Source organism: Amblyraja radiata, chromosome 2 (genome assembly GCF_010909765.2).
Source record: "Amblyraja radiata isolate CabotCenter1 chromosome 2, sAmbRad1.1.pri, whole genome shotgun sequence".
In the NCBI taxonomy this organism is placed as follows: domain Eukaryota; kingdom Metazoa; phylum Chordata; class Chondrichthyes; order Rajiformes; family Rajidae; genus Amblyraja; species Amblyraja radiata.
Window position 1 is genome coordinate 146,063,632 of NC_045957.1, and position 25,167 is coordinate 146,088,798.

Sequence of the window (25,167 nt, forward strand, 5' to 3'; positions counted from 1 at the left end):
CTTTTATTTTCCATCAATGGAAAAAAATCCTTGGTACCTGATGAGCGGAGGGGGACTGAGGAAGATGGCCAAAAATCACAGCCGTACGTGGTAGCCTTTTAAAAAAAAATAAATGTGGAGGTCTATGCGTGTCTTTATCTTTCTTGAGCACTCCATTTTCTCTCACCACCCTATGGCCTCCCTATGATTGCTAAACTTGTGAGAATAAGAATGCAAACTGCAAATGACAGATATATGGTTTTAAGATGTGCTGGCCACAAATTATGTAACTGATCCCTTTGGCCCTTGTGGCTAAAGGGATCAGGCGGTATGGAGAGAAAGCAGGTACAGGATACTGAGTTGGATGATCAGCCATGATCACATTGCAGGCTCAAAGGGCCGAATGGCCTACTCCTGCACCTATTTTCTATGTTTCTATGAATTGAACTGAACAGTCTGTTTCTAATTATCCACCTAAGCACTCAGGCAGCCAAATTACTAAATCTATATCAGGAGTAGAAACATAGAAAAATATGTGCAGGAGTAGGCCATTCAGCCCTTTGAGCCATTCAATATGATCATCTAAAGTCAGTATCCCGTTCCTGCTATTCCCCCATATCCCTTGTTTTTTTAGCCCTAAGAACTAAATCGAACTCTCTCTTGAAGACCTCCCCATTCCCATAATGTACTTATGCTTGAATACGTATCACTATCCATAAGCACTTAGTCAGGCAACATCTGTGGAGGACTTGGGTTGGCAGTATATCGGGTAAGTATTTGATTGCCAACAAATAATTAGATGTGTTGTGTAGATGAATTATTATTCTTCCTTAACATCAACTTTAATGTTGTTAACCTTACATTGTCTTTACGATTGATATAATGTAAACCATTGGACTTTAATCACCAGCCTAAAACAAATTTAATTTTCCATCTTTAAAGGGGCGACCTGGTCGGAGAGGAGTTGTAGGTAGTAAGGTGAGTATTGATTTGTGTCAAAATGTTATTTTAGTACCAATAAAAATAATCGAAGTATTTTATCTGGGTCCAGATCTTTAAATCACTAGCATTAGTTTTTATCTATTTCAAACCAGTTGAACATCATTGTGCCTGATATGGGTCCACAATAGTGCAGGTAGAATAACTTGGATCACTGCTCACTTGGAAAGACCTCTGTACTTTTATTTGTTCTAATTGCAAAAAGTTTGGGAAAGAAAGTACCTCTTGGCCCTGTTTATAATATAACAGATAATAATATTAATCAGTTAACAAAAGCCCAGGCAATGGGCAGAAGTGCATGTCAGATCCTCACCTTGATCCGAATATAATAATCACACTCATCAACATGGTGTACATGTTGATAGTATCCACCTCTCTGCCCTCTTCTTCCTCCAATTCTGTGTGTGTTTATTATATTTGGATCAAGGTAGGGATCTGACTGTGCATATTCTCTGCCAGTACATTGACCAAAAATGGAGAAATATATTCCAACACTATTATATTATAAATGTTATCTCTTATTAGGATATGCTAGTACCTTTGTAGCTAGATATAGACTGGAGACAGTATCTGTGAAGTCAAGTTAAAAAGGTGGCATGCAGCAGGCTAATTATTTTTTTCATTTGTGGTGTTCTGCTGCAGAATAATGTAATAGTGGGGCCACACAAAATCATACAATACAGAACTGGCTTTATCTTCTTTAAAAGCCTTTCTGCTGTGAGGTTTACCACTGTGTGTAAAATGAGCCCTTGATCTGATCAGTTGAATTAGTCCACTCATCCCCAAGTGAGTGGTGTGTCGCAAAGAATGGATTAGGACAGTAACATTTAGTTACAACTACTTTCAAGAGGAACCTGTAATGCCATGACTGAGGTGCATCTTTGTGCTGGAACTTTTCACAAAGATGCTGTAATTTTGCAGTTAAGGCTAACAGGACATAACTGGGTACCTAGGGGGCAGTTATAGCACTTAATTTTCATTCAGAACATGCCAATGGGACAAAACAACTAAAGAACAACAAATTCAGATGCTGGTAATCATATATAAATACTAGACTAAGTGGGACCCTTTGGGTCCCATGTTCACACGGGAGGGCTGGTCCCCCGACGCAATATTCCACCTCACCACCAATTCCAATATTAGTGGCCAGTGGGGGGACTTTCGGGAGTGCTGGTATGGGTTCTTGGGGTGGCAGCTCAGTCCCTCAAGCCTGATCTGCTGGCAGCTCACTCACGGTTGGTGGGCTGGCAGTTGACTCATGACTATTCCTTGAAATTCCATTTCAAGCAGGGTGCAAGGCCAACAAATTCAAATCCATGTTCCTACCATTTCAAGCAGGGTGCAAGACCATCAAATTCAAGTGCAGTTTCTTACCACTATGAGCAGGGTGCAAGGCCACCGAATTCAAGTGCAGTTTCCAACCACTTCAAGCAGGGTGCAAGGCCACCGAATTCAAGTGCAGTTTCATACCACTTCAAGCTGGATCCAAGGCCACCAAATTCAAGTGCAGTTTCATACCACTTTCAGCAAGCTGCAAGGCCACCATATTCAGTGCAGTTTCATACCACTTCAAGCAGGATGCAAGGCCACCAAATTCAAATGCAGCTTCATAACATTTCATGCAGGGTGAAACCACCATAAAACCACACAAAACACCAAACTCAGTTCAGTAGACATTCAGTGTGTTCAGTTGATTCACAGCTCAGACAGAGTCATGACCTCTCCCTCCCCCATCATGCAGAGACTGAGCCACACCCAACTTCTGGGTTTTATAACCCCTCCTCCTCCCACCGGAAAAGGTGTGGCTTTCAGGGCGTGATTGACAGGAGAGAGATTCTCAACATTTTTAAAACACTAATAACACTTTTATTTTTCATTGATGGGAAGAATTCTCTGCACCTGCTCAGGGGAGGGGGACTGAGTAAGATGGCCAAAAATCACACCCGTAAGTGGTAGCGTTTTATCTAAAATCAATAGAGAGTGCAAACAGGAAGTAAGTGCATTTGCAGTAGTGCCTTTCAACTTCAAGCCAAAGCACCCAAGCCACCATTTGCAGTAAGTAGTGCCTTTCAACTTCAAACCAAAGCTCCCAAGCAACCATTTGCAGTACGTAGTGCCTTTCAACTTCAAGCCAAAGCACCCAGGCCACCATTTGCAGTAAGTAGTGCCTTTCAACTTCAAGCCAAAGCACCCAAGCCACCAGCTGCAGTAAGTAGTGCCTTTCAACTTCAAGCCAAAACACCCAAGCCACCATTTGCCGTAAGTAATGCCTTTCAACTTCAAGCCAAAGCACCCAAGCCACCAATTGCAGTAAGTAATGCCTTTCAACTTCAAGCCAAAGAACCCAAGCCATCATTTGCAATAAGTAGTGCCTTTCAACTTCAAGCCTAAGCACCCAAGCCACCATTTGCAGTAAGTAGTGCCTTTCAACTTCATTGCACCATTTGCAGTAAGTAGTGCCTTTCAACTTAAAGCCAAAGCATCCCAGCCACCATTTGCAGTAAATAGTGCATTTCAACTTCAAGCCAAAGCACCCAAGCAACCCTTTGCAGTAGGTAGTGCCTTTCAATTACATGCCACCATTTGCAGTAAGAAGTGCCTTTCAACTTCAAGCAAAGCACCCAAGCCACCATTTACAGTAAGTAGTGCCTTTCAACTTCAAGCAAAGCACCCAAGTCACCATTTGCAGTAGGTAGTGCACTTCAACTTCAAGCCAAAGCATCCAAGCCACCATGTGCAGTAAGTAGTGCCTTTCAAATTTAAACCAAATCTCCCAAGCCAGAATTTGCAGTAAGTAGTGCCTTTCAACTTCAAGTCAAAGCTCCCAAGCCACCATTTGCAGTAAGTAGTGCCTTTCAACTTTAAACCAAAGCTCCCAGACCACCATTTGCAGTAAGTAGTGCCTTTGAACTTCAAGCCAAAGCACCCAAACAACCGTTTGTAGGCAGTGCCTTTTTACTTCAAACAAACCATATTTTCATTTTCAAACCACATTAAGGGTACTCACAGTTGTGTCGACATTTGTTCAGTGTTATTCAGAGCTCAGAGAGACGTGACCCTTTGCTTCATCCATCTTGGAGAGACTGTGAGGCACACCACTTCCTGGTTTTATAGTCTCTACCCCTCCCTCCAACTTCGAGCCAAAGCTCCCAAGCCACCATTTGCAGTAAGTAGTGCCTTTCAACTTCATGCACCATTTGCAGTAAGTAGTGCCTTTCAACTTAAAGCCAAAGCACCCAATCCACCATTTGCAGTAAGAAGTGCCTTTCAACTTCAAGCAAAGCACTCGCCACCATTTACAGTAAGTAATGACTTTTAACTTCAAGCCAAAGCTCACGCCATGATTTGCAGTAAGTAGTGCCTTTCAACTTCAAGCCAAAGCACCCAAGCCACCATTTGCAGTAAGTAGTGTCTTTCAACTTCCAGCCAAAGCACCCAAGCTATCATTTGCAGTAGGTAGTGCCTTTCAACTTCAAGCAAAGCACCCGCCACCATTTACAGTGTAGTGACTTTCAACTTCAAGTGAAAGCACCCAAGCCACCATTTGCAGTAAGTAGTGCCTTTTAACTTCAAGCCAAAGCAACCAAGCCACCATTTGCAGTAGGTAGTGCATTTCAACTACAAGCCAAAGCATCCAAGCCACCATGTGCAGTAAGTATTGCCTTTCAACTTCATGCAACCGTTTGCAGTAAGTAGTTTCTTTCAACTTAAAGCCAAAGCACCCAAGCCACCATTTGCAGTAAGAAGTGCCTTTCAACTTCAAGCAAACACCCGCCACAATTTACAGTAAGTAGTGCCTTTCAACTTCAAGCCAAAGCTCCCAAGCCACCATTTGCAGTAAGTAGTGCCTTTCAACTTTAAACCAAAGCTCCCAAGCCAACATTTGCAGTAAGTAGTGCCTTTCAACTTCAAGCAAAGCACCCAAGCCACCATTTGCAGTAGGTAGTGCCTTTCAACTTCAAGCCAAAGCACCCAAGCCACCATTTGCAGTAAGTAGTGCCTTTAAACTTCAAGCCAAAGCACCCGAGTCACCATTTGCAGTAGGTAGTGCATTTCAACTTCAAGCCAAAGCATCCAAGCCACCATGTGCAGTAAGTAGTGCCTTTCAACTTCAAGCAAAACACCCAAGCCACCATTTGCAGTAAGTAGTGCCTTTCAACTTCAAGCCAAAGCTCTCAAGCCACCATTTGCAGTTATTAGTGCCTTTCAACTTCAAGCCAAAACACCCAAGCCACCATTTGCAGTAAGTAGTGCCTTTCAACTTCAAGCCAAAGCTCCCAAGCCACCATTTGCAGTAAGTAGTGCCTTTCAACTTTAAACCAAAGCTCCCAAGCCACCATTTGCAGTAAGTAGTGCCTTTCAACTTCAAGTCAAAGCACCCAAGCCACCATTTGCAGTAAGTAGTGCCTTTCAACTTCAAGTCAAAGCACCCAAACAACCATTTGCAGGCAGTACCTTTTTACTTCAAACAAACCATGTTATCATTTTCAAACCACATTAAGGGTACTCACGGGTTTGTCGACATTTGTTCAGTGTTATTCAGAGCTCAGAGAGGCGTGACCCTTGGCTTCATCCATCTTGCAGAGACTGAGTGAGGCGCACCACTTCCTGGTTATATAGTCACTCCACCTCCCTCCAGCAAGGGCAGCAGAGAGAATGGTGAATTAAAAAAAAACATTAATATCTCGCTGATTTGTCATCGATGGGAAAAATCCTCCGCACCCATAAGGTGGAGAGGGGCTCTGAGCGAGGTGGCCAAAATGACGGCCGTAGGTGGCGGCGTTCTGTCAGAAATTGCAGCACAGTGGGCCAAAAGCGGTCAAGATCAGAGATTTAGTAATATAGATTGAAATGCTGGACACACTAAACAGATCAGGTTAAAGAATCGTCATTATAAATTTTCCATTCCGGTTCCTTGTTGGGAGATGATACAAAATATCCAGGCTAGAAGGAGCATGGATTTAACTATCTTGTGGCAATTGCATGTTAAATTCAAACTTCAGAAGTCGCCCAAATCAAGCAATAATATATAGAAGCAAAATCTTGTGCTGTAATGTTTTGCAATTTTTTGGATAATTTTCTTCAATCCTCTCAATAACATACAAACTTTCCTCCTACAGAATCGCCAGGGACGATTTGGGGTCACTGGACCAATGGGCCCCCCTGGATATGAAGGCACGCAGGTGAATCCAAATATTTTATGTCATTTCATCTGAAAACTCAGTATTTATTTTTTGAACAGATTGAGTAAATGCCCTACAATTATAAATCTATTTAAGGGACATAGTTAGCTATGTAAATTAACTATCGATCTCCCTACTATAATGCTATTTGCTAATAAATGAAGCCCCTAAAAGGGACATAGCTGTGGAACGTTTAAATTAAAATATTTAAACAATTTTAAGTTTCTGTTATTATTGAAATTGACATTTGTCCCATTAACTTGATTAATTTTCTTGAAGAGGTGACAAAGGAGATTGATGAAGGTAGGGTGGTGGTTGTTGTATACATGATTTTTAGTAAGGCTTTTGATAAGGTCCCTCATGGTAGGCTGATCACGAAGATTCACGATGTTGGTTATATGGATTCAGAACTGGCTTATTCATGGAGGACAGAGGGTTGTGGTAGAAGGTAGATATTCTGGCTGGAGGACTTTGACCAATTCCGGAAGTGGCGGCGCTGTGATACAGCTGCGGCTCGCCTGCAGTCTGTCTGTTTTTACTTTTTATGTCGGTTTTTTTTGTCTAGTTTAGTAATTTTTTTGGTTATTAGGTGGTGTTATGTGTGTGGGGGGAGGGTGAAACAGAGCTTTCTGTCTCTCCCTTCGGGGGAATGCGACTTTTTGTCGTATTCCCCTTCTCTTCCCCCGTCTGCGCTGAGGCCTAATGGCGGAGCTGGCGGCCTCCAACCTGCGACCGACCTCGAGGGTCCGGAGGTAGAGCCAGCCAGGACTCACCAACGCGAGGCTGGCCGTCTTCGAGCTGTGGCGACGTCCGGGTGGCGGCACGACTCGGCGCTCCGGTGAGGGCGAACGGTGCGGGGCTGAGACACTCCTGTGCGGCCGGCGCGGCTACTGGCTGGAAGGCGCTCCCGAGCGAGCAGCCTGGTGCGGAGCTGAGACACTGCTGTGCGGCCGGCACGGCTACCGGCTGGAAGGTGCTTCCGTGGGGGCAGCCTGGTGCGGGGCTGAGACGCTGCCTTGTGGGCGGCCCGGTGCGGAGCGGAGACGGTGCTACGGCGGCTGAGGCGGCGGCGACCTTGATCCTGGGCTCGGCCGCGGGCCGGTGGAGGACAATGTCGGGAGCTCGCAGGTCACTGGCTGGTGCCTGTTTTCCGGAGCACCCGTTGCAACAGCTGCGGGCAGCTGCGACCACCCGGCCCATCGCCCGGTGGGGTATCGCCTCGGCGCAGAGGGAGAAGAGGAGGGAAGAGACAGCAACTCTAAGACTTTTGCCTCCATCACAGTGAGGAGGTGTTTGGTGAACTCACTGTGGTGGATGTTAATTTGTGTTTATTGTGTTTTGTTATTATTACATGTATGGCTGCAGGCAACAGCATTTCGTTCAGACCGAAAGGTCTGAATGACAAACAAATAAAGGTATTCAGTTCTGCAAGGGATCTGTGCTGATATCTCTGCTGTTTGTGATATATATTGATGACCTAGACATAAATGTAATTGGGTTGGTGAGTAGGTTTGCTAACAACACCAAAATTGAAGGAGTTGTCGACAGTGAGGAATGCTGTCAGAAGATACAGCGGGATATACATCAGCTGCAGAAATGGGCAGAGAATTGGCAGATGGAGTTTAACCTGAGCAAGTGTAAGGCACAGCACTTTGGGTTTGAATGTAAGGAAAGTATACAGTTAATTGTTGTTTGGAGTAAGTAGAGATGGGAACAAATTAAATACACACCAAAACTCATTCTTCAATTATGGGTTAATAATAGCAAAAAAACTCATACTTAAATTTTGGAAAAATGCTAATATACCAACATTTAAAATGTGGATCAGTAATATGCTGGACACAGCACATTTGGAAGCAATGAGTCTCCTCCTAGTAGGCAAACAAGACCAATTCTTAATGAGTAGGTCCCCATTTATTGCTATCTTGGATTCATGTGGTGCCACCGTATCGTGAAAATTAAAAGTTTCAGGTATGGGTGAAAGACGATCTAGAATATAAAAAATTAATCTCCTTGTGGCGATTGAATAAACTCCCTCCTGCTTTCCCTCTTCACTTATTTCTTTTCTTCACTATTTTCTTTATCTGCCTTTCACCCATGCTCACTAGCCTATCCTTCACTTTCTACAACCTCTTTTCCCTTTTTCTCTTCTTATAAAAAAAATTTTTTTAAATAAATAAATTAAAAAATTAAAACATTTCAGGACCCTTAACAGCATTGATGTGCAGAGGGATCCTGGTGTCTGAGTTCATGGCTCACTGAATGTAGCAGCACAAACAAATTGGGTGGATAGGAAGTTTATGGTATGTTTGTCTTCATTGCTAGGGGCAATGAATATCAGAGCCAGGAAGTCAAGATGCAGCTGTATAGGATGTGGTTAAGCTGCATTTGTAGTATTGTGGTCGCTTGTGCAGAGGAGGTTTATCAGAATGCTGTCTGGAGTAGATGGTTTCAGCAATAGGAAGAGATTGGATAGACTTGGATTGCTTTCTCAGGAATGTCAGAGGTTCAGAGGAGACTTGATAGATGTATATAAAGCTACTAGACTAAGTGGGACCCGTTGGGTCCCATGTTCACACGGGAGGGCTGGTCCCCCGACGCAATATTCCACCTCTCCACCAATTCCAATATTGGTGGCTAGTGGGGGGCCTTTCTATAGTGCTGGTATGGGTTCTTGGGGTGGCAGATCAGTCCCTCAAGCCTGATCTGCTGGCAGCTCACTCATGGCTGGTGGGCGGGCGGTTGACTCATGACTATTCCTTGAAATTCCATTTCAAGCAGGGTGCAAGGCCACCAAATTCAAATCCATGTTCCTACCATTTCAAGCAGGGTGCAAGGTCACCAAATTCAAGTGCAGTTTCTTACCACTATGAGCAGGGTGCAAGGCCACCAAATTCAAGTGCAGTTTGATACCACTTCAAGCTGGATCCAAGGCCACCAAATTCAGTGCAGTTTCATACCACTTCAAGCAGGATGCAAGGCCACCAAATTCAAATGCAGCTTCATACCATTTCATGCAGGGTGAAACCACCATAAAACCACACAAAACATCAAACTCACAGTTCAATAGACATTCAGTGTGTTCAGTTGACTCACAGCTCAGACAGAGTCATGACCTCTCCCCCCCCCATCATGCAGAGACTGAGCCACACCCACATTTCTGGGTTTTATAACTCCTCCCCCTCCCACCAGAAAAGGTGTGGCTTTCAGGACGTGATAGACAGGAGAGAGATTCTCAACATTTTTTAAACACTAATAACACTTTTATTTTTCTTGGATGGGAAGAATTCTCTGCACCTGCTCAGGGGAGGGGGGATTGAGTAAGATGGCCAAAAATCACAGCCATAAGAGGCAGCATTTTATCTAAAATCAATATACAGTGGAAACAGGAAGTAAGTACATTTGCGGTAGTGCCTTTTAACTTCAAGCCAAAGCACCCAAGCCGCCATTTGCAGCAAGTAGTGCCTTTCAACTTCAAGCCAAAGCACCCAAACAACCATTTGCAGGCGGTAGTGCCTTTCAACCAAGCCAAAGCTCCCAAGCCACCATTTGCAGTAAGTAGTGCCTTTCAACTTCAAGCAAAACACCCAAGCCACCATTTGCAGTAAGTAGTGCCTTTCAACTTCAAGCCAAAGCACCCAAACAACAATTTGCAGGCAGTGCCTTTTTACTTCAAACAAACCTTATTTTCATTTTCAAACCACATTAAGGGTACTCACAGTTGTGTAGACATTTGTTCAGTGTTATTCAGGGCTCAGAGAGACGTGAACTTTGGCTTCATTCATCTTGCAGAGACTGATTGAGGCACACCACTTCCTGGTTTTATAGTCCCTCCCCCTCTCGCCAGCAGGGGCAGCAGAGAGAATGGTGATTTTTTTAAAACTTCAAGCCAAAGCTCCCAAGCCACAATTTGCAGTAATTAGTGCCTTTCAACTTTAAACCAAAGCTCCCAAGCCACCATTTGCAGTAAATAGTGCATTTCAATTTCAAGCCAAAGCACCCAAGCCACCATTTGCAGTAAGTAGTGCCTTTCAACTTCATGCCACCATTTGCAGTAAGTAGTGCCTTTCAACTTCAAGCCAAAGCACCCAAGCCACCATTTGCAGTAAGTAGTGCCTTTCAACTTTAAGCCAAAGCACCCAAGCCACCATGTGCAGTAAGTAGTGCCTTTCAACTTCAAGCAAAACCCCCAAGCCACCATTTGCAGTAAGTAGTGCTTTTCAACTTCAAGCCAAAGCATCCGAGTCACCATTTGCAGTAAGTATGCATTTCAACTTCAAGCCAAAGCTCCCAAGCCACCATTTGCAGTAAGTAGTGCCTTTCAACTTCAAGCCAAAGCTCCCTAGCCACCATTTGCAGTAAGTAGTGCCTTTCAACTTCAAGCCAAAGCTCCCAAGCCACCATTTGCAGTAAGTATGCATTTCAACTTCAAGCCAAAGCTCCCAAGCCACCATTTGCAGTAAGTAGAGCCTTTCAACTTCAAGCCAAAGCACTCAAGCCACCATTTGCAGTAAGTAGTGCCTTTCAACTTCAAGCCAAAGCACCCAAACAACCATTTGCATGTAGTGCCTTTTTACTTCAAACAAACCATATTTTCATTTTCAAACCACATTAAGGGTAATCACAGTTGTGTGGACATTTGTTAAGTGTAATTCACAGCTCAGAGAGACGTGACCCTTGGCTTCATCCATCTTGCGGAGACTGAGTGAGGCACTCCACTTCCTGGTTTTATAGTCCCTCCCCCTCCCTCCAGCAGGGGCAGCAGAGAGAATGGTGATTTTTTTTAAACTTCAAGCCAAAGCTCCCAAGCCACCATTTGCAATAAGTAGTTCCTTTCAACTTTAAACCAAAGCACCCAAGCCACCATTTGCAGTAAGTAGTGCCTTTCAACGCCATGCCACCATTTGCAGTAAGTAGTGCCTTTCAACTTCAAGCCAAAGCACCCAAGCCACCATGTGCAGTAAGTAGTGCCTTTCAACTTCAAGCAACACACCCAAGCCACCATTTGCAGTAAGTAGTGCCTTTGAACTTCAAGCCAAAGCTCCCAAGCCACCATTTGCAGTAAGTAGTGCCTTTCAACTTCAAGCCAAAACAGCTAAGCCACCATTTGCAGTAAGTAGTGCCTTTCAACTTCAAGCCAAAGCTCCCAAGCCACCATTTGAAGTAAGTAGTGCCTTTCAACTTCAAGCCAAAGCACCCAAACAACCTTTTGCAGGCAGTGCCTTTTTACTTCAAACAAACAATATTTTCATTTTCACACCACATTAAGGGTACTCACAGTTGTGTAGACATTTGTTCAGTGTTATTCAGAGCTCAGAGAGACGTGACTCTTGGCTTCATCCATCTTGCAGAGACTGAGTGAGGCACACCACTTCCTGGTTGTATAGTCCCTCCACCTCCCTCCAGCAGAGGCGGCAGAGAGAATGGTGATTTTAATATTGGTGACATTAATATCTCTCTGATTTGTCATCGATGGGAAAAATCCTCCGCATCTGTAAGGCGGACGGGGGCTCTGAGCGAGGTGGCCAAAAATGACAGCCGTAGGTGGCGGCGTTCTGTCGGAGATCGCAGCACAGTGGGCCAAAAGCGGTCAAGATCAGAGATTTAGTAATATAGATGAAAGGCTTAGACAATCATAATATTTTTCCCAGGGTGAAAACATCCAATACTAGAGGGCATAACTAAAAGGTAAAGTTTAATAGAATTATGTGGGACAAGTTTTTTTACGGAGAATGTTGGAGGTCTGGAATGCACTCCGTGCGGTATTGGTGGAGGCAGGTACGATAGTGGCATTTAAGAGACTTTTGGATAATTGCATGGTAGTGCAAGGATAGAGGAATATAGATCATCTACAAGCAGATGAGATCAATTTAACTGTATCATGTTCAGCACAAACATTGTGGGCCGAAGGGCCCGTTTCCTCTGCTGTATTATTCTACATTCTATGAAATGGTTCCAAGTTCAATTCTTGCCCTGCATTTTCTGATTGAATACAGCAAATTAGTACTTACATAAAAAATGCTAATGAAAAACTGATATGAATGTTGATCACTTTATATCCATATTGTTTGGGGTCAGGATAAAATTGTTCTTGCTCCTTAAGATGAATTCCTGCTCATCTTTTGGTGTTTGAGTAAACAGAAAATCACACCTTTACAAAAATGTAAGCAGTCAGACATTAATTTTACTACTATTTTGCCATATCTTTCTTCAAAAGCCCTCATAATTGTAAGCACCTCCATAACTTCCATGAATCCTCAATATTTAAACTGAGTAACATCAATTTCTCTAGTCTTTGCATCTAATAGAGACTCTTAAATCTTGTGTGTACACCAAAAAGCTGGAGAAACTCAGCGGGTGTAGTAGCATCTATGGAGCGAAGGAAATAGGCAATGTTTCGGGCCAAAACCCTTCTTCAGACTGATGGGGGGTGGGGGGGCGGGCAGAAGAAAGGAAAAAGGAGGAGCCCGAAGGCTGGGGGATGGGAGGAGACAGGAGGAGGGCTGAGTAAGGGGAGGAGACAGCAAGGACTAACAAAATTGGGAGAATTCAATGTTCATGCCCCCAGGATGCAGACTCCCCAAGCGGAATATGAGGTGCTGTTCCTCTAATTTCCGGTGTTGCTCGCTCTGGCCATGGAGGAGACCCAGGACAGAGAGGGCGGATACGGATTGGGAGGAGGAGTTGAAGTGCAGAGCCACCGGGAGGTCAGCTTGGTTATTGTGGACCAAGCGGAGGTGTTCGGCGAAACGATCGCCCAACCTCCGTTTGGTCTCACCAATATAGATCTGCTCACATCTAGAGCAGCTGATGCAATAGATGAGGTTGGAGGAGATGCAGGTAAACCTCTGTCGCACCTGGAATGACTGCTTGGGTCCTTGAATGGAGTCGAGGGGGGAGGTAAAGAGACAAGTGTTGCATCTCTTGTGGTTGCAAGGGAAAGTGCCCAGGGAGGGGGTGGTACGGGAGGGAAGGGAAGAATTGACAAGGGAGTTATGGAGGGAGCGGTCTTTGCGGAAGGCAGACATGGGGGGAGATGGGAAGATGTGGCGAGTGGTGGGGTCACGTTGGAGGTGGCGAAACTGACGGAGGATTACTTGTTATATGTGACAGCTGGTGGGGTGAAAGGTGAGGACAAGGGGAACTCTGCCCTTGTTGCGAGTGGGCGGCGTAGAAGGAGGAATTGGGAGTAGGGGATGGAGTCCTTACAGGAAGCAGGGTGGGAAGAAGTACCTTCGATTTTCCAGCATCTGCAGTTCCTTCTTAAATCTTGTGTACTCTCTCTCATGCCTTGACATGTTTACAAAAGTAACTCGAAGAGGACACAATAGTTTACTGAGCCCAAAGCACTAATTTCTAAAGGTTTAGCATAATTTCCATGCTTTTTTATCTTTATATTTCACTTATAAGTTCATAGATCCTGCATTTATATTTTTTAACAATGTCATAAGCCTGTCTGTCATGTTCAAATATCCCAGTTCCTATTTCTTCATCCCTATTAGGAATTGCAGAGTTTTGTTTAAAATTCTTTAATTTAAATTGTGATTAATTTTCTTGACATTATCTGTAAACTGAAGACCTGAGGAGTCAAAATAACGATTGTGCATGTTAATTCTATGTAGGAATGTTTGCTGGACAAGATTGGATACCAGCAAAATCAGGAAAGGTGTACGACCCATTTTCTGATTACAATATTTTAAATTGTCCCACCCGAACCACAACATGTGTATTATTTTGCAGGGATCTAATGGAGCTTTTGGTTCTCCTGGAATAAGAGGAGAGAAAGGATTAACAGGGGTTCAGGTGAGTCAGTTGCATCAATAACTTACTGAACCAAGTAAAAAATATGGACTTCCAAAAGTCCTTTGCAAAGAAGTTGACTCTTCAAGTTGTGGAGAGCAAGTGGAAGTGCAGCTGAGAATCAAGTGACAGGTAAGTTACTAAGCTTGCTTGACTTTGAAAGTCAGAGCTAAATTTCATGAACTTTTAATGTTGGATATTTTTCCGGTTTTCTTTTCCATTTCCCAAAGGGATGACATCAGTTAGAATATGAATTCACAACTGCATTCTATTGAGTAGGGTAGACTAGACTGACAAAATCATTCTCATCAGACCGATCTAGATAGGAAGGGACAGATGGCAGGGGCAGGTTGGCATTTGTAGCAACTCTTTCACAATCCCAGAACATCCTAAAACATGTTGTTGCCCATAAGCTACAAGAAATGTAGATTTGGTATTAAGTTTGCAGACTGCAAGGTTCTATAAATGAAAATGGAATGAATAGTCTCAACCTGCCCCACTCCTCAGGTACCTTCAGTTTAGTGTATTGTGATGTGTACAGTGAAAAGCCTTACCTTGCAACTGCAGGAGATGTAACACCTGTTCCTACACCTCCTATCTCACTTCCATTGGCAAGACCAAGCATAGACTCGGCAACCATTTCACCAAATATGTACACTCTGCCTGCCAAAGCTTGCTGGATCTCCAGGTTGCTAATCATTTAAATTCCCCTTCCCACCCCTTACTGTCCTTTCTGTCCTTGGCCTCCTCCATTGCCAGAGTGAGGCCACATACATACTGGAGGAATAGCAGTTCATATTCTGGGTAGATGGTATGAAGATTGAATTCTCCAACTTCAAGTAACAAACCCCCCTACCACATATTTCCTTCACCGCCACTTTAGTACACTCTCATTTCTCCCACCATTACCCAAACTGCCTATCCCTCCATCACCCTGCACCTTTCCCATCCTTTGTATCCACCCCAAAAGTTCAGCATTTCCCTTTTATCCTTTCTTTATCCTCTCATAGTCATAGAGAGTCATAGAGTGATACAGCGTGGAAACAGGCCTTTCAGCTTGCCCACGCCGGCTAACATGACCCAGCTACACTGGTCCCACCTGCCTGCACTTGGTCCATATCCCTCCAAACATGTCCTATCCATTTACCCGTCTAACTGTTTCTTAAATGCTGGGATAGACCCAGCCTCAACTACCTCCTCTGGAAGCTTGTTCCATACACCCACCACCCTTTGTGTGAAAAAGATCCCCCTCAGATTCCTATTAAATCTTTTCCCCTTCACCTTGAACCTGTCATCTGGTCGTCGATTCCCCTACTCTGGGCAAGACAAGCTTGACAATAGCTTTCCTATAAAATGGTGCCCAGAACTGAGCACAATACACTAAATGTGGTCTCACCAACGTGTTATACAACTGCAACATGACCTCCCAACTTCTACACTCAATACTCTGACTCCAATGTGCCAAAAGCCTTTTTGACCACCTTGCGACTCGACCTTCAAGGAACCATGCACCTGCACTCCTAATCCCTCTGCTCTACAACACTCCCCACAGGCTACCATTCACTGTGAAGGTACTGCCCTTGTTAGACGTCCTAAAATGCAACACCTCACACTTCTCCGTATTAAATTCCATCAACCATTTCTCAGCCCGCCTGGCCAATCGATCAAGATCCTGCTGCAATCTTTCACAACCGTCTTTGCTATCTGCAAAACCACCAACTTTTGTATCATCAGCAAACTTGCTAATCTTGCCCTGTATGTTCTCATGCAAATCATTATGTAGATGACAAACAGTAACAGGCCCAGCACAGAACCCTGAGGCCTCAAGTCCGAGAATCAACCTTCCACCATCACCCTCTGCTTCCTTCCATGGAGCCAATTTGCTATCCATTCAGTTATCTCTCCTTGGATCCCATGCGATCTAACCTTCTAGAGCAGCCTACCATGCGGAACCTTGTCGAATGCATTACTGAAATCCATGTAGACAACATCTACAGCTCTACCCTATTATCTTCCTCCCACATTCCTCCCTGCTGCTTTACATTTCACGCTGAAGAAGGGTTTCGGCCCGAAACGTTGCCTGTTTCCTTCGCTCCATAGATGCTGCTGCACCCGCTGAGTTTCACTAGCATTTTTGTCTACCTTACATTTCACTCGTTCTCTCCTCTTCTTATCTGACATCCTATCATCTCCTTTTCACCTCTAACCTTTGTTACCTACTCCACCCATCTTTCAAATACCCCTCCCCCCCCACCTGTATTCACCCAACACTTGCCATGCTTTGCCCTGTCCTTACCTCTCTCTTTCCCAGCTACTCCCCCTTCCTGAAGAACAGTACCGACTCGAAACAGCACATGTCCATTCCATGCCTGCCCAGATGCTGTCTGACCTAATAATTTCCTCCAGCACTTTGTGTTTCGCATCAAATGCCAGTATCTGCAGTTTCTTCAGTCTCCAAGACACCTCTGAATGTTCAAACACCTTTGCTGGAATAAAGTTATGCACATGGATGGTCTAAAAACTTGAAGAAGTGCTCAGTTTCACCTTGAAGGGCTGCTGGGGGTCTGTGGATGGACGTAAGAGAGGTGTAAGGACACCTATTAGATCTTCTGCAGTTGCAGGGGAAAGTATTGGGGAGGGTCTATCTCAAAAGCTCTGTCCTTAATAGGACAAAGACCCCCGACACCTAAAATTCGTGATGTGAAAGCTGACTCTCCATATCACAATGGATCAAAATAACTTGTCCCGAACATCTCCTTCAAATTTTGATCCTCAACCATAAAGCATAGTCTTTAATAATACCACTGCGGGAGAAAGGTTCTGACAGTCTAACCTATCAATGCTTCTCATAATTTTATATCCCTCTATCATGTCTCCCCTCAGCATCTTCCGTTCCAGAGAAAACAATCCACATTTGTCCATGTTTTCCTTGTAACTAATACCTACTAATCCAGGCAGCATTTTGTAAGTCACTTCTACCCCCTCTCCAAAGCCTCCATATCCTTCTTCCAAAGGGGCAACCAGAGCTGCACCCAATATTCCAAATGAAGTCTACCCAAAGACCCATAAATCATCATCATGGCTTCCTAATTCCTATTCTCAATGCCCCAGCCAATACAGGCAAGTATACCATATACACCTTCTTTACCCCTCTATCTACTGGTGCTGCCACATTCAGGGACCTAGATCCCAAGATCCCTCTGCACATCACTGCTGTTCAGGGTTTTGCTATCAAATATTTCCTTATATTTGGGACTTCCGGTGGCGCTATGGAGGCTTGAGTCCAGCGCCAACTAGCTCCGTGCCGAAGAAATTTAAAACGGGAGAAAATCGGGTCTTACCTGCAGCGATCGCGATCTGAACGGCTGCCTGCGTGACGTCATCAGGCGCGCGACTTTAAGATATGTCGTCGGTACAACATACCCCCCCCCGTGGGACAAAAAAAGCCGGTAAAGGGAGACCGCAGAAGGAAGAGGAAGGCCTTACAGAGGCCTCGACCTCAGTTACAACAACGGCCCAGGAAGACCCTTCGAAGAAAGCGAAACCGAAAAAGTCTGAAATGGAGGAGCTTAAAATTTTTCTCTCTGCAGAAATGAAAACTTTTGGAGAGAAGTTTGGAGAGAAGTTTAAAGAGGAACTTGACTCTTTTAAGGTAGATTTTAAAGCAGAAATGCTTTCTACCGTTAAACAAATGCTGGAAATCTGGAAGAAGACGAGGGAGGAAGAGATCAAGGATCAGATGGAAGTGCTGGAAACCAGGCTTGTTTCGGTGGAAACGAAGGTGGACCCCATTTATCACATACTTGATCAGCATAGAACAGTGATAACCGAACTTGAGAATTCGGTGACGACAAGTGTGGAAACAGTAAGTCGACTCCTTATTGAAAATCAACGCCTCTCCGATATGGTGATCAAATTAAATGATAAGTGTATTGATTTGGAGGGGCGTCAAAGACGTAAGAATCTAAGAATTGTAGGGGTGAAAGAAGGAAGTGAGAAGGAAATGGGTACGCGGGATTTTGTGGCAGACCTACTACAAAAAGCCTTAAAATTGGATCACAAACCTTCACTCGGTCGAGCTCATAGAGCGCAGGGACGTCGTATACAAGATGATGGCCGTCCAAGACAAATTATCGTAAAGGTACAATTGGATCATGAATTTGATGATTTAATGAAGAAAATTGTTCGAGGTGGACAGCTCCTTTTTGAAGGTGCGAGATTCAGTATTTATCGAGATTATCCGGCAGAAGTCTTCAAGAAAAGAGCGCTGTTCACTGAGACAAAGAGAATACTGAAGGAGGTACCTGATCTGAAATACAGTTTGTTTTACCCCGCAAGACTAAGAATCTTCTACAAGTCCAAGGAGCACTTTTTTACAGACCATGAAAAAGCACTGGAATATGCCAAAAAAGTCAATAACACGACCATAGACGGAAGAATTTACATTACCCCTTAGGAGTCAAGCCAGATCTAAAAGGACCTTTAAAGTTCTTTTAAGAGCTTTAAGGACATTCGGAAACCGAAATGGACGGAGGACATTGGATAAAACCGTGATCTTTGTATTTTTGTTTATTAATCAATATTATTATCTGTATATTCATGCCTAACTATATATGTAACAACTAATACTTATTAAATATCTATATTACCACTAAAATTATTAACATTAACATTTCTCATAAAAATTTAATACTGTATATGATTGATAACAATGATTAATAATTAATAGTCTTTGATTAACGTAGAAATGAATTACATACTTATATTATATAGGAAGATATGCAAGAGGTAAATTAGATTACGTCATTAAAAAAGTTTAACGGTTTTTCTCTTTATTTTTCGATTTAAAATTAAAATTATAGATTTAGCGAAAAAATTAATATGATATGTGAGAATAATAACGTTGGGAATTTTTGCTATTTTTGAACTTTTCTGCAGGGTCACGTGTTTGTGTATGTATGCATATGGGTATATATGTATATATATGTATATGTATATATATATATATATGTGTGCATATTGTGTGTGTGTGTATATGGATATGTAAATAAGTTTGTAACTCCCAAAGAAGTTATTTGAATGTTAGAAATAATCTTTTTTTTCTTCGGGCACGGAGCTGGAAATTTTTTTTTTACAAAGGCTACGGAAGTCTTTAGAATTCTAGCCACGTTAGTGTGGCTATCACTAACTACACTAATTGTAGATGTAGTTCTTTCTCTTTCACCCTATACTAACCAACTCTATCACTTTTTTCACTTTAAATATTTTTATAATTTAATGTTAGAATGGAAAAATAAGACTAATACAAGGAGATGTGTTCGGAAGAGCGATGTATATGATTTCAAATTCATCTATTTGAGGTTCGGGAGCAGGGTCAGGTTCTATGTGTTGTACCTTCTGCTCGGTTATAGACCACCTTAGAAACAATATGCAAGATGTTAATATGATAAGAGGGGGTCAGGGAATAACATTTTGTAGTTGGAATGTCAAGGGAATTAATGAACCAATTAAGAGAGGTAAAGTTTTGGCGCATCTAAATTTAATCAAAACAGATATAATATTTCTACAAGAAACACACCTTAAAAAGGAATCCCAACATAGACTTAAAGCTAAGTGGATCGCTGAATCATATCATTCCTCCTTTTCCCATAAGTCCAGAGGAGTTGCAATACTAATTCGTAAAGGAATACCTTTTAAGAACTCTTCAACAATAGTGGATATTGATGGTAGATATATTATATTAGTTGGAGAGTTAAATGGAGAAAAAGTGATTCTTCTTAATGTTTATGGGCCTAATTTTGATAACCCCAAGTTTTTTAATAAAACATTTAATAAAATTCCTGAATTTACACAATATAAATTAATAATTGGAGGAGACTTCAATTGTACACTAGATCCATACTTAGACAGATCATCAAGGCAAAAAAAAGTAAAATCTCAATCAAGTGTATTTCTAAATTCATTTATTAATACCACTAATATTAAGGATATCTGGAGAATAGAAAACCCAACGGGACGGGAATATTCATTTTACTCACCAGTACACAAAACATACTCAAGAATAGATTATTTTTTAGTTGACTCTACGTTTATCCCATTTATTTATAATTCAAAATACCATAACATTATAATCTCAGATCACGCACCTGTAACATTCATGATTAAATTAAATGGAATGTCCGAGAAACAAGCATATTGGAGATTTAACCCACAAATTTTGAACGAAAGATCATGCCAGGAATATATTATTAAACAGATTCAAATATTTTTTGAGGTAAATGACAACCCTGAAACACCTACTTCTCTTATGTGGGAAACGTTTAAAGCGTATGTTCGAGGTACATTAATTTCTGCTCAAGCATTTTATAATAAAGAGAACAGGATTAAGCAACAAACATTAGAAATTGAAATCAAGCAACTAGATATAGAAAATGCGAGAATGCCATCTACTTTAAAACATAATAAAATTGCTGTATTGAAATATAAATTAAATAAAATGTATTCAGAACAAGTAATAAAACTTTATCAAAAAACCAAACAACTACATTTTGAATTTGGAGACAAACCACAAAAATTATTAGCACGTCAGTTACGAAAAATGGAAGGGGAAAAAACAATTCATAAAATTAGAACAGAGACAGGAGAATTATTAAAAATGCCCAAGGATATAAATGATAGATTTCTCCAATACTATCATAACCTTTATTCAACTAAAACCGTAGCACAATCAGAAGGAATAGCAGATTTTTTAATAAAATGTAATTTAAAAGGTTTAGATTCAAACGATAGAGAATTATTAGAAAGGGAGATTACGATAAAGGATATTGAGGAGTCTATTGGCTCTTTAAAAAATGGTAAAGCAGTAGGACCAGATGGTTTAGGTTCCGAATTTTATAAAAAATTTTATGGTTTGCTTAGCCCACGTTTACAAAGACTGTATGAGGATATCTATACTCAACAGAAACTTCCAGACACGTTAAATGAATCAATAATAACACTTATTCCTAAAGCTGATAAAGATCTGGAAGACCCGGGATCATACAGAGCAATTGCACTTTTAAATACAGATCAGAAAATTTTAACTAAAATACTAGCGCATAGATTAGGTACAGTGATGAATAAATTAATACACCCTGACCAAACAGGCTTTATTCAGAAACGATACTCATATTATAATCTAAGAAGATTATTTAATATTATATATTCTAAGAGAATTATTAATGAAGATCTAGCAATAATTTCACTTGACGCTGAAAAAGCATTTGATCAGGTCGAATGGCCTTATTTATTTTCGGTGATGGAAAATATGCAGCTAGGGGAGAAATTCTGTACATGGATAAAACTGTTATATACAAATCCCACGGCTAGAATATTTACAAACCAAAGGTTGTCACCTAAATTTAGCCTATCTAGAGGTTGTAGACAAGGATGCCCATTATCTCCATTATTATTTGCGCTTGCTATTGAGCCACTGGCAGAAAGAGTTAGGGGGCATCCGGAAATACATGGGTATAACACAAAGGACACAGTGAATAAAATTTCTCTATACGCAGATGATGTATTAATTTACATTACAAAACCAGAAATTAGTATTCCAAACTTATTAAAGCTAATAACCCAATTTGGTTCACTTTCAGGATACAGAATAAATTGGAATAAAAGTGAAATTATGCCAATAAGGGAACATAACAAACAGACAATACAACAATTTCCATTTAAAATAGTAAATGAAAAATTTAAATATCTAGGTATTTATGTAACTAAGATATATACATCATTATTTAAAGCAAATTTCCCCCCATTACTGAACAAACTACATAAGAATATTCAATACTGGAAAACACTTCCTATCTCAATGGTAGGCAAAATCAATGCCATAAAAATGATTTTTTTACCGCAAATACTATATCTTTTTCAGACAATTCCGATATATCTGGCAAAAAACTTTTTAAAAAAATTGGACTCTATTGTTAATGATTTTATCTGGGATTATAAGAATCATAGGATAAACAAAAGACACTTGTGTAAATCAAAAATAAATGGAGGCTTGGTTTTACCCAATTTTTTGTTTTATTTCTGGGCAGTTAACATTAAAAATATGAATTTCTGGTTGGAAGAAATAGATCATCAACCAGACTGGTTAAAAATGGAAAAGGAAGATTGTTTACCTTTTGATATCGGTTCGATATTATTTGCTACGTCTAAATTAAACAAAAAAATTTATAGGGAAAACCCTATAATATTTAGTGCTATACGAATCTGGAAACAATTAAAAAAGACATTAAAATTAGATAATTTATCACTTTTTCTTCCAATTGTGAATAATCCTTTGTTTAAGCCTTCATGGTTGGACGGGGGTTTTACACAATGGAAGAATTATGGAATTAAAAATATGGGACAACTTTACAAGGAAGGTACTTTTCTGACATTTCAGGAATTGCAACAGACTTATGGACTTCGAGGAAATGATTATTTCAGATATCTTCAACTTAGAGATTATGTAAAATCGAACTCCCAAAATTTTCGAATTAGAAATTCAGAAATTCTTGATGAATGTTGGAACAAACATCCTAATACAGAAAAATTAATATCTTATATATACAATATTTTATTAGACAGTGACATTCCCTCGACGGACTTACACAGACAAACATGGGAAAAATAATTAAATCAAGTAATAACGAAAGATACTTGGGAAGAAAGTTTGCAACACATACATCAGTGTTCATTAAACGTCAGACATTCTCTAATACAATTTAAAGTAATACATAGGTTACATTATTCAAAAACAAAACTACATAAAATTTTTCAACATATCTCACCTATATGTGATAAATGTCAACATTTAGAAGCTACATTATCTCATATGTTTGCAAACTGTATAAAAATAAAAAAATTCTGGGTAAATATTTTTAGTATAATATCTAAAGTAACCAGCATACAATTGGACCCAGATCCAAAATTAATAATACTCGGAATATTAGAATTAAATCAAACACTTAGAACAACACAAAGAAACTTTATTGATTATAGTTTAATAACAGGAAAAAAATTAATTCTAAAATTTTGGAAAGGCCCTACGGCCCCCACAATCAAAATGTGGATTATAGAAATGACGGAGACCTTAAACGTGGAAAGAATCAGATTTTCCCTGTTGGATAAACAGGAATCATTCGTTGGAACATGGTCTCCTTTTATTGATTACTTAAAGGGTCAGAATGGTTCAGCACAGGAACCTGACTAGCACGCGGGCTAAAGAATGGATGAAATATTATACTCTGAAATGTACGAATATATCTCGAATGAAGTCTTTTTTATTTTAACAAATTTTTCCATTCTTCTTTAACTACCTTTTTTTTTTTTTTTTTGTTTTTTTTTTTGTTTGTTGTTTTTGTTTTTTGTTTTTCTTCTCTTTCTTTTCTTTCTTTACTTCAACTATCTCTTTAGTTCTATCTAGTTTAAAAAAAAAAAAGGTAAAAAGTATTGGAGACAATGTAATAATAATTGACATGTAATGATGTATTTTGGTTATGTACCTATCTCCAATAAAAAATATTTTCAAAAAAAAAAAAATATTTCCTTATATTTGACCTCCCATAGTGAAACACCTCACACTTGCTTGGATTAAACTCTATCTGCTATTTCTCCGTCCATTTATGTAGAAACATAGAAAATAGGTGCAGGAGTAGGCCATTCGGCCCTTCGAGCCTGCACCGCCATTCAATATGATCATGGCTAATCATCCAACTCAGTATCCTGTACCTGCCTTCTCTCCATATCCCCTGATCCCTTTAGCCACAAGGGCCACAACATTCCCCACAGGCTACCATTCACTGTGAAGGTACTGCCCTTGTTAGACGTCCTAAAATGCAACACCTCACACTTCTCTGTATTAAATTCCATCAACCATTCCTCAGCCTTTTTTAACTCCCTCTTAAATATAGCCAATGAACTGGCCTCAACTACCTTCTGTGGCAGAGAATTCCAGAGATTCACCACTCTCTGTGTGAAAAATGTTTTTCTCATCTCGGTCCTAAAAGATTTCCCCCTTATCCTTAAACTGTGACCCCTTGTTCTGGACTTCCCCAACATCGGGAACAATCTTCCTGCATCTAGCCTGTCCAACACCTTAAGAATTTTGTAAGTTTCCATAAGATCCCCCCTCAATCTTCTAAATTCTAGCGAGTACAAGCCGAGTCTATCCAGTCTTTCTTCATATGAAAGTCCTGTCATCCCAGTAATCAGTCTGGTGAACCTTCTCTGTACTCTCTCTATGGCAAGAATGTCTTTCCTCAGATTAGGAGACCAAAACTGTACGCAATACTCCAGGTGTGGTCTCACCAAGACCCTGTACAACTGCAGTAGAACCTCCCTGCTTCTATACTCAAATCCTTTTGCTATGAACGCTAACATACCACTCGCTTTCTTCACTGCCTGCTGCACCTGCATGCCTACTTTCAATGACTGGTGTAGCTGATCTATATGCCGTTCTGTATTCTGACAACTTTCCTCACTGTCTGCAACCCCAACAATATTGGTGTCATTTGCAAACTTACTAACTAACATATCTAAGTCCAAGTTGTGTATACATACAGTATACACAAACAACAGAGGTCCCAGCACAGATCTCTGTGGAACTCCTCTGGTCACAGAATTCCAAACAGATTGAATACCCTTCCACCACAAACCTCTGTATTCCATCAGCAATCCAGTTGTGAATCCTTACGACCAACCCATCATGAATCCCATGTATGTTAATCTTTTGGATCAGCCTACCATGGGGTTTTGAATTAATGCCAATAATTCTACAGCAATTCCTGTAATCTCCACACCTGCAACCTTGGCCTCTTCGTCAATCGCACATTTAATTGCTGCAGGGAGGTGAATCTGTGGAATTCTTTGCCACTGAAAGCTGTGGAGGCCATCAATGGATATTTTTAAAGGCAGAGATAGATAGATTCATGATTAGTCAGGATGTCAGGGGTTATGGGGAGAAAGTAGGAGAATGGGGTTAGGAGGGAGAAATAGATCAGCCATGATTGAATGGTGGAGTAGACTTGATGGGCTGAATGGCCTAATTCTGCTCCTATCACTTATGATTTTAGGACCTTATGAGAATTTACCATTGTGCCTTCTGTTGTTAATCCCCATAAACAGTATTTCCTACTTGACCCCTCTGCAATCGTCTTTCTCCTTCCTTCTTTCA

General features: G+C 41.1%; 1 protein-coding gene and 1 long non-coding RNA gene across 2 annotated transcripts in view; both read left to right on the forward strand.

Moving 5' to 3' along the window:
- Window positions 1–25,167, forward strand: part of LOC116985519 (collagen alpha-6(VI) chain-like) — a 211,272-nt gene that overhangs the window by 142,052 nt on the left and 44,053 nt on the right. The window contains exon 25 of the mRNA XM_033040294.1: window positions 13,902–13,964. Within this exon, the coding sequence (XP_032896185.1) occupies window positions 13,902–13,964 (63 nt within the window). The remainder of the gene's footprint in view (window positions 1–13,901; window positions 13,965–25,167) is intronic.
- LOC116970189 overlaps window positions 864–25,167 on the forward strand; it is a 28,418-nt gene continuing 4,114 nt past the window's right edge. Inside the window, exons 1-3 of the long non-coding RNA XR_004411051.1 lie at window positions 864–957; window positions 6,099–6,161; window positions 13,902–13,964. This is a non-coding gene — a long non-coding RNA (uncharacterized LOC116970189). The remainder of the gene's footprint in view (window positions 958–6,098; window positions 6,162–13,901; window positions 13,965–25,167) is intronic.